The sequence below is a fragment of the Euleptes europaea genome, chromosome 2 (assembly GCF_029931775.1).
Source record: "Euleptes europaea isolate rEulEur1 chromosome 2, rEulEur1.hap1, whole genome shotgun sequence".
Lineage (NCBI taxonomy): Eukaryota > Metazoa > Chordata > Lepidosauria > Squamata > Sphaerodactylidae > Euleptes > Euleptes europaea.
In genome coordinates, this window is record NC_079313.1 from 99,675,089 (window position 1) to 99,687,417 (window position 12,329).

General features: G+C 41.7%; 1 protein-coding gene across 1 annotated transcript in view; it reads right to left on the bottom strand.

The window, feature by feature from the left end:
• TRIM33 (tripartite motif containing 33) overlaps nucleotides 1-12,329 on the bottom strand; it is a 67,735-nt gene that overhangs the window by 26,210 nt on the left and 29,196 nt on the right. The window contains exons 5-8 of the mRNA XM_056844476.1: nucleotides 7,284-7,400; nucleotides 5,758-5,872; nucleotides 2,963-3,109; nucleotides 759-876 (exon numbers count right to left, since the gene is read on the bottom strand). Of these exons, the coding sequence (XP_056700454.1) occupies nucleotides 759-876; nucleotides 2,963-3,109; nucleotides 5,758-5,872; nucleotides 7,284-7,400 (497 nt within the window). The remainder of the gene's footprint in view (nucleotides 1-758; nucleotides 877-2,962; nucleotides 3,110-5,757; nucleotides 5,873-7,283; nucleotides 7,401-12,329) is intronic.

The following is a 12,329-nucleotide window of genomic DNA, read 5'->3' on the forward strand; positions in this document are numbered from 1 at the left end:
GTGTGACTCATAGAGATATATGGAACTGACTCCAGATTATTTTCATCTCAAGACCACCACTTTCTAATTTCCTTATTACTAGACAAGCAAGAAAAGGTAACAGCCATTACAGCATATGGAAACTCCACTTACTAATACAGATGAGTCCTGAAATATCAGTCCCCATCCATTCTTCTCTCTCATATGATCCTCCCCCATTCTGCTAGCCACCCACCACCCTTGCAAGCATCATACTGCATACCCAGAAATCTGTGCCAGCCATCTAAAGCCTGAAAAAAAATCCACAGTCTAGCACTGCTACCTTTAAGCAAGAGACACCAGTGCATTGTCACCTGTTAAGAAGGACCAGTTTCCAAGTGAATATCCAAACAGTAAATATAACTACTTTAAGGATCACATGCAAAGTACAAACAGGAGAAAAACATCCAAGTGGTAGCTGTATATGAATCAGAACGACTGCTCTGAATCCAGTTCCTCCATGTGTGAGTGGAAGGCATTTGCCTGTGCACATGGCAAGGCATTCCCCCACCCACCCCATGAAGGTCCCTTAAAAAACTGCTCTAGAAAGTGGATGGGGGTGGGGTGTCACTGGAATGTGGAGCAGAAAAGTCATTCTACAGAAGTCCCTAACACTTTTTTGGGCCCAACCACTATCAACAAATCTGGTACAGAAAATATCTTCTATTCATATCACTGCTCATAGAAAAGAATTTTTACATATTACATTCAGCTTTCAGAGAAATGGAGCACCCTCTCACCTAAGTTGACTACATTCTTTGCCCAGAATGTGGGATCACAATGGAAGCGTATTGCTCCATTAGCAGCTGGGACGGGATCACATCGTGCTTTTAAAATATGTCGCAGCTGGAACGTGATCTGTGAGAAGACAAACACTCTAAGATTAGTGATGACATGGTGCAAAAAGTCAACAAGACAAAGTTGACATAAATCAGGAACTGGAGTGGGTTTGGGCAAGTCACTCTACCTTTTATCCTAACCCATCTCAAATGTTTGGGGTAAAGCTACTGCCCCAGTTTGAGACCCCTGGAGGTACAGCAGGATACAAAGGTCAGTCAAAACACAATCAGGGCACATATGAATAGAAAGCATTCTTCCTAAAATACAAGGAAAGGTAACTTCTTGACAAAAGTTTATTTTAGCACTATTAACGTGTCATTTACACCAGACATTAACTGTATATATTTTCAAATTATTACATGTAGAACAACAAATCACACTTAACTATTCCATAACAGAAAGCAAACCATGCAATCTGAAAAGGCTTATCTCAAGGTACAGCTTCTGAAGTCATTTCAAACTTTGATTTGCTTACAACGAGGAAAGAGCAAGCCCCTAGAAGTGAGAAAGATACCTTGAGAAAATAGGTGCTTCATAACTTTCCCACATGGAATTGTGCAAATATGAACATTCAGATACCCTAGCAATTTCAAAGTTACTGAAATTTTACTAAAAATTTAAAATTACTGAACTGTCATGCATAAAGAGATGATATTTCCCGTGCTTAGAAAACCTTTTTATTAGTTGTCTGGAGGACATTTAAACCACAGGATCATTTCCTCACTAGAAACCCACGAACATAAAGAAGTTGGGTTTGGGGTATAATTAGTTCTTCTGGAACACGACAGAAAGTGCTGTTGCTGTAACCTCCAACTCCTGGCTAAAAATGTAAAATACTGCACTTCCTGCCAGGCACTCAAACGGAGATGCAAGATCTGCTGAAGAAGATGGAGTTAAACACAGAGGCTTAGATCCTATGGAGCATACGTATAAGGACACGCATGGACTCAGTACCTTCCCATCTTCCCCTTTTCAACAGAGAACCCAAGATCGCCAAAACACTGACACTGGAGGTTGCAGGACTTGTGGACAAAAAGTTATGTAGACGGGGGGGGGGGGATGGGCTGTAGTGAGGAGGAGAAATCAGGCTAGCATGGCTCCTGAGCCAATGGAATTTCTTGCATTCACAGAAGCACTGCTGAAGGAGAGGGTTGTTTTGCAAGGTTACTCCTCCTCACTGCAGCCTCCAACATGAGATGTGACTTTTAGTCTATGCAAGTCTCCTAATCTCCAACATCAGTGTTCAAGCTCTCAGGGGTGAAGTCAGGAGACAGGGATGTTGGGAGCATCCTTATCTGACTGCTCCATAAACCAAACAGTTCAGCAACTGCTGATGGTGACCTAAGGTAGTCCACAAAGAGAGTAGCTACAGGACCTTCAGTTTCAGCCCATGCATACACAAGAAGAACTCGGTATCCAAAAAACTTCTAATCCATTAATTGTTTACAGGCACCAACAATCTGCAACTCAACGCAACTGACCAATACAGGGAACAGTTCACTCCCCAGAAAAACTACCACCTATATCAACTCTCGTATAAACATGAGAATGAGTTACAGATCAAGACCCACAACTTCTGCCAAAAGGGAGGTGGGGACAGACTACCACAGCATTGCATTTCAAAAGCAAGAGCTTTTGTGATATTATTTTCAGCAATGTAAATGTAAATGTATCAGGCCCTGACCTGGCTAGCCTGATCTCGTCAGACCTCAGAAGCTAAGCAGGGTCGACCCTGGCAAATATTTGGATGGGAGACCTCCAAGGAATACCAAGGTTGTGACATGGAGGCAGGCAATGGCAAACCACCTCTGAACGTCTTTTGCCTTGAAAACCCCACCAGTGGTCGGCAGAAGTCAGATGTGACACGATGGCTAAAAAAAAAAAAGTATCATGCTACTCCACCTGCAAACAGATGTCAAATTCTACAGTGACACAGGTACCAACTTCATAATAAAACATACAGGGAAAACTTTTTTCTAAAAATAAGCACATTTCCAGTGATCTTTACAAAACATAAGTTGAAAGAAAAGGTGAGTTCCCATTTTTTTCCACATCTTATTGCACTCAAAATCCATGCTGTGTTAACAGTTTGAATGTTTCTTACCAGTCGCTTGCTGTAAAGCAGTGCAGTGCTACTGCCACTTGCAATAGCCCAATTGGTAAAGTTCATTACATGTTTCACCTGCCGTGAGAGGCCGCTGATGTCATTCTGCTGTTGTATTAGCTTCATCTGTCTCTCTTTTGTCACACTCTGAAAAGAAAGAGCATACATTGAATAACATTTAAAACATCCAACATTATTCATAACAATTAAATTTCTAACTATGCAATAAGGAAGAAGAGAGGCATACGTGTATCTATAAGAATACATACAATTACTATTTAGTGAACCATACTTGAATGGTATGCTGAAGTAACGAATGTATTCTATCGTTATTAGTGGGAAGCTACAGACAGTATATTCTGGGGGGAAGATATCTGCAAGACTGAAGTTCGCAAATGTGTTCTAATAAAAATCTTAAGGCACTGTCAATGACTAGATATGCTTTTTAAGGTTTCCCTTCAACATTTTCTGAAGAACAGGAAGAGGAAGAAGAGGAAGAAGGCGACGACAACTAGCACGAGGTCATCCAGCAGGCTTCATGTGGAAGAGTGGGGAAACAAAACTGATTCACCAGATTAGAATCTGCCGCTCATGTGTAGGAGTGGGGAATCAAACCCAGTTCTCTGCCACTCTTAACCACTGTACCACACTGGCTCTCATCATGTTCTTCAAACACTAATCTACTGGCCCAAAGAGCATACGGCTGTTCTCAACCAGGGCCAGGGCTTTTTCCGCCCTGGCTTCTGCCTGGTGGAACAGTCTCTCCAATGAGACCAGGGATCTTATGGAGTTCCGCAGGGCCTCCAAGACAGCTATTCTGCCAGGCTTATGGTTGAAGCCAGCTGCGGGTTCTTTATTAATGCTGGCTTACCTATCTTATCCTACTTCACCCTGCCCAGAAAGCTTCTAATTCATCTATGGGCTGCATTCTTATGCGAACTCTCAGCAGGCCTTACTGTGGCCTTATGTCACAGGCCAAGCACCATTGGGGAATATTTGACATTATTATTTTATAGGGCTGTTTTAACTAATTGGATGTATATGCTTATGATGTTGTATTACTATGTGAGCCATTCTGAGCCCAGCGTTTGTCGGTGAGGGCGGGCTAGAAGTCTAATAAAATAAATAAATAAATAAATCATTTAAAAGCAATAATGGGATCCAACACCTATTTTTAGTGTGCTCAGTAGTAGATCCACCACCTACCACAAACTGATTCTGAACAACCAAGCAGTTTCAAAAGCAATTTTCTTTGTGGCATGAGGCACCACTGGCCCAGGCACAACAAGGTTCACAGTTGCCTAATCCCCACACCCTGGCAGCAATTCTTAAAGTACTAGTCCCCAGCTTTTCAAGTCAACTGAGATAGAAATGTCAAGTTCCCAGTAACAGAAAGAGGCTATTTTTTTCTTGGTGACAAATACTTGCCTTTCACTTCCCAATCATTCCATAAAATATGCTACCAACTTATTTTGTTTAATATATATATATCACTCTTCTACTGAAAAGATGCTCAAAACCACTCTTGCTTGGTGCTTGTTACTACATAGAACACCACTAGGGATTCCATAGTTTTACTTTCACCTCAACAACTTATCGTAGCACCAAAGACAACAGTGTGGCACTGCACTTTGAGCACTGCAAGGAACAGCAACATGAAATAGAAATATATTTTTCAGTAACTTCCGGGATAATTATGCTACACTTGTTAATGGTGCTTTTTTGTGTTTGTTTTTTACAAATAATTTCAAAAGAAGTGACAACTTAAAGGCAAGCAAACCACTTCACCTAGAACAGAGGACCACATGTTACATGAATTATCAAATGTTGCAATGGGAAGCTGTACTAATTTTGAGATCAGAATATTATAGACTGAGGAAATCAACCTGTATCACACTCACGATACAATCCTAAAATGAATTACATTCTTCTAGGCCTACTGACTTCACTCTATTTAGAAGGGTGTAGCTGTGCTGAAGGTGGCACCATCAGAAATTAATCTGTATCACACTCAGAAATATTACCCAAGCTGGTGGCGTGACCCCACCGCCAGCGTAAATGGACTCTTATCACGGAATAAGAGGCACGTACGCTGGTGGCGGGGGCAGTTCCGTCGGCGCCTGGGTGCCGTGGAGCTACACGCCTCTCCTCTGATGTTGAAGTTTCTCCAGGACCTAAATCCCGGAACAGAAATACAGTGCCGGTGGAGGGGGAGCATTCCTAGGGGCGGGGGCCGATGGTAGTCAGCTTCCAAAACCCCTCCAGCCTGGGAACACCACCTTCAGCAACAGCGTTGCTGCACCAGGTTTTTCCTGGAGCAGCATCACTCTTTTCATTGGGGCTTTTTTCTACATTTTTGAATTTTTGGTTTTTGAAGAGGTTTTTAAGACTTGCAGCACCTGGGAAACCTCTTTGGAGGCGCTGTGGCAGTGCAGTGGCCACGCCATCCCTGGCCACTGCAAGTCTCAGAAATGAGCTGTTAATCTGAAGAACAAAAGAACCACCAATAAGAAATACTTATAACAAAAATCTTGCATTCAACAGAAATTTTAATATAGTGTAAAAGAAAGCAGCATACTTAAGAATCATATTTTCATGCGGCTTCTGCTATTTGCTATTACTGCATGAATTTTTACAATCCACATAAATATGATTAGGGTAACAACAGGAATACTGATAACAGGGGAAGCAAACTCATGACTGCCAACATCAAGCCTTAATGGGACATCCAAAACAGAAAAGTCATAGACATGCAAAGTTCACAGAAGGGTACATTCGCTGGAATTTAGCTGTACCTCTAACTGCTGTAAGAGAGATTTTCCCTTTTTATTGATTTCATTAATGAGGGTAAAAATAGCGACTTTGATTTCCTGTTCTACTCGTTTGTTAGTTTCGTTTACTTCTTTTATCCTGAAAAAGAAAAAAAGTAATATTATTGGCTGACAACACGTTTCCTGTTAGTTTTCACTGAAGAAAAATTCAACATACTATATATGATGTAATTCTGCAACTAAAATAAAAATAAACCATAAAATCCATTCATTCTTTTTAAAAAGCATCTGAAGAGAACGGCTGTGCTGGCATGGGGGAGGTGTTTATGGGGACACCTCCCCCATGCCAGCACAGCCGTTCTCTTCCAGGATTTAGTTCCCAAAGTGGCTGCGCTGGCGGAGGGGCCTGGCAGAACTCCGTAGCTCCCAGACTCCGGCGTATTTGCATCTGCGCCGGCATGTTTATCCTGCGATAAAGTGGCATCTATGCTGGTGTGAGGTCACGCCGGCTCCTAAGGAGATCCCCCCCATCCCAGCATTGCAGCCTTAATCCAAGAGAAATGATTTATTTAATCCATGTGACAACTTGATATTTCAGCCAATTTGCAGGTCATCTAGTTGCCTGAAGCAAGAAGCAATTGCACCTTAATATCCTGCCACAGTAATGTGGGTGTCAAAACAGAATGCAGAACCATGATTAGTACACTGATGCTTTCTCCATTTCTGCCTTTAATTTTAGGCAGCCAATGAGACCACCTGGAAATAGCAATACTTGTTTAGGACATAGGACAGGACTCCCTGCCAAAGCTGCCCTCACTTCCCTTCCCAAAGTGTACAGACATGTACACTTTCCAAAGTGTACAGACTGTTCCCTGTGTAAGGGCATAAGGCCCACCTGTTGTATCAGCTGAGTTGCCATGGCCACAGTATTGTTACAGCACTGGGGGAGAATAAGAGAGAAACTCAGGGTGAGTGAAGCAGGACAGGTATATGGAAGGCTGTCTTATATGTAGGCAAGGTGAGTGTATGTTGTCTATTCTACCTCAGTAAAATTTCATTACACCTAATCCACAGAAAAGCCAGAGAAGTAGCAGATGGCCTGCTACTTAGTCCAAAGGTTCCAAACTTTGGCAAATATCAAAGCTCTTCTGGAGTTTTGAGTAAGGGTAGTGGGTGCCAGCACAAAGCAGCTGCCCATGGTAGACCAAGGTGCTGGATGATTCCCAGCCAAATACTGTCTGCGGATGCGGGCATCTATTTCCAGATTGCAGCTCCTTGCAGTCAAAACAGCAATATCCCCAGATTCTTCTACATGATGATCTGTATGGTGCAGCACTTTGCAGCAACCCATGCATTTCCACAGAACTGGATGCAGTCTGTTGTTACTCACATAGCAGGCCTTTGTGCATCTGGTACAGCAAATTTTGCCTACTAGAAGATCAAGGTGACTGACATGTGGTGCTCTACTTGCAAAGGAGGACATTTGAATAGCGCTATAGACTGACTGACTTGTCTTAAAAAAACATCATGGAAAACTGACCGTCACCTACCTATTTTGCACCTGAGTAGCTGCAAAGTTAACATAATTCTTCTTCTCGAGGAGTTTGAGTAACAGATTTTCAATAGCACCTTTTTGATTCTGAAATGCTTCTTCCAAAAACTGATACCTTTCCAAAGGAGAAGACAAAATACAATGTAGCCACACTGCAGCAAGAAAATTCAATTTAAACTTATGTTTGTTAATTATAAAGAGGTAACTACACAAAAGCGCTAGTAAGGAACACTTTTAAACCAGATTTGCTATAACTGACTGCAGGCGGCTCCAGCACCTCATCATCATATTTTATTAATAAAGTGCCTACCTACCAGGCACTGTACAATAATTTTTAGCAAAACTTTTTCTCAACATACAGCAACTCACGACAACCGTTTGAGTGTTCATGTAGATAAATAAAATAGTTATTAGCAAAATCTAAGCCTTTTCTATCCACGTGTCTCCATAAGTTTAAAGGAGAGTTCAGATGAAACTCTCAGTTTGACATTACACATGAACGCAGAGTTTGCATGTGCGTGCGCACAAATACACGCATGCCCTTGCATGCTGAGAGTAATTTAATTCTGCTTCAGTTTGTCATTACATAAAATACTGGGTCAGAAAAGCTGATGGAGTAAAACTTGCAGATCAAGTGAAGAGCTTGGGGTTACTTTCAGAATTACTGTTTGAAAAGCAGGTTGGTGCTGTTACTAATATATTATATTTTGTTTGTCAAATCTCCCCGTCAAATTTAGCTGACCTATCCACAGTAATCCTTGTTTCTGTAACCACACAGTCATGCTACTTTAATGCATTCTGCATGGAGTTGCCACTAAAGAGATGTCAATTTATGCACAATTATCTTCCCAAATGTTTGGGGTTAGTCAACAGACACATACCACAACTGTGTTGAACCATCTTCACTGACTGCCTAAGGTTTTCAGAGCACAAAGCTCCCCTTTATTACTGTTCTTTATGCTCGCTGATCAACAGGTCATGAGCAAAACAAATTCAATAATACAAAAATAACTAAAAATATAGAAATACAAAACCTAAGGTATACAGTTAAAAGGAAGTATCATTAAAAGCCATAGATAAAATTTTTGCCACAGCAAGAATTACATTTGAAACAGTATCAGCCAATAGCTTTGCAACTACCTCTTGCTTTAGGGCAGGTCCCCACTTCTGGATGTATATACTATGATCCATTTATCTCTGGTGAGAGCATACTTTTTACAATTAATACAAAATGCCAAACAGTGTCCAGATTTCCTGATTTACGAACATAAAATTGTTCAGAAAAGGGGATACCTGAAAACCTGCCTGCTAACTCCCCCAATGGTTGTGCATTTAATCTGGCCTTGGAGAAAAGTATTCTGTATTTGTGGACAGTTAAAATTTTACAATAAGCAGGTAGGATCCTTGGAATGGGGAAGGCCAAACAGTACAGGGAGCATACCCTATGCCAGTGGTGGCGAACCTATGGCACGCGTGCCAGAGGGGGCACTCAGAGCCCTCTCTGTGGGCACGCGCGCCGTTGCCCCAGCACAGAGTTCGCCTGTGTTCGTTACTAGAAAGCCAGAGGGATGCGAGGCTGGGCTGCTCCCCTCCCCCTCTCCACGCACGCCTGAGGGCATTTCTCACATCACCCGCCCCTCTGCGCAGCAGCCCAATGGGAGCGCTTCCTCCCTCCCCTGTCACATGCGGCAGGGCAGCTCACATGCGGCGTGAGGGTGCAGCGCAGACGGCAGCCTGTTGAGTCTGTGGCGAAGGTGATTCCCGTGGTGGGGTTGGAGAGGAGCTAGGTTGGAGGGGAGCATAGCTGACAGCGTGGCATACCTGGAGGGGAGCAGAGCGCCCGGGCCACAGCGCGGGCTTTGCAGCGCCTCCCACCTTTCAGTGAAATCCTCTACTAAAAGAGGAACACCCACTTACCCAGCATGTAATTAACCTGTGGAACTCCTTGCCACAGCTTTGTTATTGTGTTCTTTTAAGACAAAATATGTTAATGTATGAGTTGTTTTTTCTAAACTAAAACCTCAGTATTCAGATTAAATTGCCATGTTGGCACTTTGCAATAAATAAGTGGGTTTGGGGTTGCATTTTGGGCACTTGGCTCTAAAAGGTTCGCCATCACTGCCCTATGCTCTACAGCCAATGCTCCATTTGTCAAGGTGCACCACTCTAGATCTAACCAATTTACATGTAAAAGAACATTCCATCTGCTTTGAAACCTCAAAGGTCAAATTCAGTCTCTGCAATTTATCATCAACTAATTCTTGCCATGAACTCTGAAAGCCATCTTTAGCAAGTAAATGCAAATAGCACCCCTCTGAAGAATAAAGAATTTTAAATGTAAAGTTAAATGTTGCAACCCAAGTTTAAGATTCCAGCGATGGTTCCGCAAATTCCAAATGAATTGCTGGACCAGAAAAACATGTTGGCAAGTTGGACATGGAGTATAAAAATATATATAAGAAGAAGGAGACCCCCTTAAGCAGAAAGGTAGAATATTTTTAAAACCTCGCCAACAAAGCTTTGCATTTACCCAGCAGATACCTTGCTCATGGCATACAATCCTGGCTTAGAGAGCAACCACAAACAGTTTGCCAGTTCAAGGATAATAACAAACTGTAGTTTGTACTTAAAGCAGAAGTTGCTACCTAACTCCATAAGGGTTGTGGAAGAAGGGATGCACAAGCATACAGCTTATTCATATACAGAGAAGCCATGGTTAATGTTGAATATGAACCATCGCTAAGAACTCTGGCCACACACGAAATGTGAAAAGCACTGATTTGCATCATATGCAAGAACTTTATCCACACCCTCTCTTGAACAGATCCTACTGTGTGATTACAAGGTGGTCAGACTTCTGCGTAATGGACTGGGTACTGAACCATTGCCTGTTTTTGCAGCAGATATTTTGATTACACAGTTGAGAACAACGGATAAAATTTTAACATATTTACAGTGCAGTGGACTTAGAAGGATGTAACTATTTAGGATTGCAATTGACAAGACATCATCCTCTCAGGCTTTTTTCTTTTTAAATCACCAATTTACATCTTTATGCACTGCACTCTTCAGATTCTACCAGGGATAAGAAACTAAGGTACTCCAGTGAGCTATCAAAAGGGCAGAAAGACTCTATCTGCTGTCACTTTAAAAAACCCGAAATAGTAGTAAGGAAGTACCTAACCTTTGACTCAGCTCAATGGTTTAATACAGTACATCTCAGCTATCCACATATCTGCTAGCTTTTAGACCACTGATGTTTCTGAATTTACAAAATGGTATTCTAAAACCAGTAACAAAGTGATCTGAACTTCAGAATTACTGCAACTGTGAAGCTCTCTCCAAAAATCTTGAGTATTTAAACTCAGAAAATATCTTCACAGCATGCCCCCCAAAAGGCACAAACTTAATGGTTAGAATTCAAAGACCCCCTTCCAATTTCCCCCCCTCATCTGCAACCCCCTGCATACCCTTCCCCTCTGAAGCCTATTCATATCACCATTGAGAGGAAGTCCAACACTGTCAAAGTCAATGTTGTCAAGTGCTTACATTATGAAACTTAGGTGACAAACTTAAGCGTCTTCTTAAAGCTGTATTAATGGTCATTTATGCATGAGTACTTGGACTCACGTTCACCCCGTCTGACTCAGTCGTTCCTTCGAGTTCTGCACGAGTTTTCCGTCCATTAGAAATGACCTCGCTGCCAGCCCTCGCAATGTCCAGGTCTTTACATTCCTTTGTTAACCCAACTCTTCCTTCTCCCCTGAGCTCAGCCTGGCTGAAATCTCCGGGCAGAAGGCAAAGCACGGGCCACAGGAAGCTGGCTTTCTCTCACAGCCAATCACAAAGCTGTGTGTAAACAGGCAAGGATTCAAATTCTTCCTGCTTCCTCTGAGCATTTTCTGAGCAAAAGAAAGGCTTGGATTCCCCCGCCCCCCTTTTCTTTCAGATTACTCCATTTTTTGGTTTTTATTCTTAAAATGCTTTTTTATGCAGCAATTGGGTTTTGGGGGTGGGAATTTTCTCTCACAGTAAGCACTACAAGTAAGCCAATTACAAAGCAGCATTTAAAGGGGTGGGACTTGATTTGAGCTTGGAGGATGCTGGTGCAGAGATTCCCAGCTGGAAAGTGTGGGTCCAGCCAGCAATGAACCTCAGGTAAAACTCCCATGCATAAATGACCAATGTTACAAGAGCATCTGTATTTTTGCTCCGCTGCAGTCTGAAGACCATCTAAAGCAAGAATCTTTAACGATATACTGAAAGATTGCAGTATGCACATTTCTATCACTAAACAGCCAAAATACACTTGTTCATTACAGTAACTACACCACTACTCAGCTGATCACCCAGCTTTCAAATATTACTGTTCCTATCTCTGTGTAGCCTCAGATTTTAATACCCCATGTTCTTTGATATTTCTTCCACTGTAGCAGAATAAAGTTGTTCTCAAAACCAATATAAATACTGTTTTCAATATTATCCTCTGCAGTGACAACTTCACATTTAACTATTTTCTTACATGCCTATGATTTCTGGGTAAGAAAAAGCATGATCACTATATTTATACCGCAATTTATCTCTTTTGTTCATGAACAAAAAACAGAAAGCCAAGGCCAAAATGATATATTCACATGTAAAGTGGCTTCCAAATATACATAACTGACCCTTCCATGACTTTCATACATGTCTATGTACACATTTGTCTATAAGGAAGTTAGAAGAACATGTTTCATCTGTTCTATAGAATGCTGATTTATACAGAAGTAACCTAAACTAAGCATTAGATATCACAAACAATGCTCCATCTTGGAAACTTTGCTACTTCAAAACTATTCAACATTACATCAACCTATGGACTAAGCTCATATAATAGTCTAATTCTTGCTAAAATGACAGCACTAGTGCTGAGTACATCAGTTGATTAATAAAGTTTCTGAAACAGGCTGGAGTTAATCTACTGAAAGAGTTCTGACGATCTGCCACTCTCATTTGTTGTTACCCTTATTTCTCTCTGTTTATCAGACCTGGCCAACTAGGCACC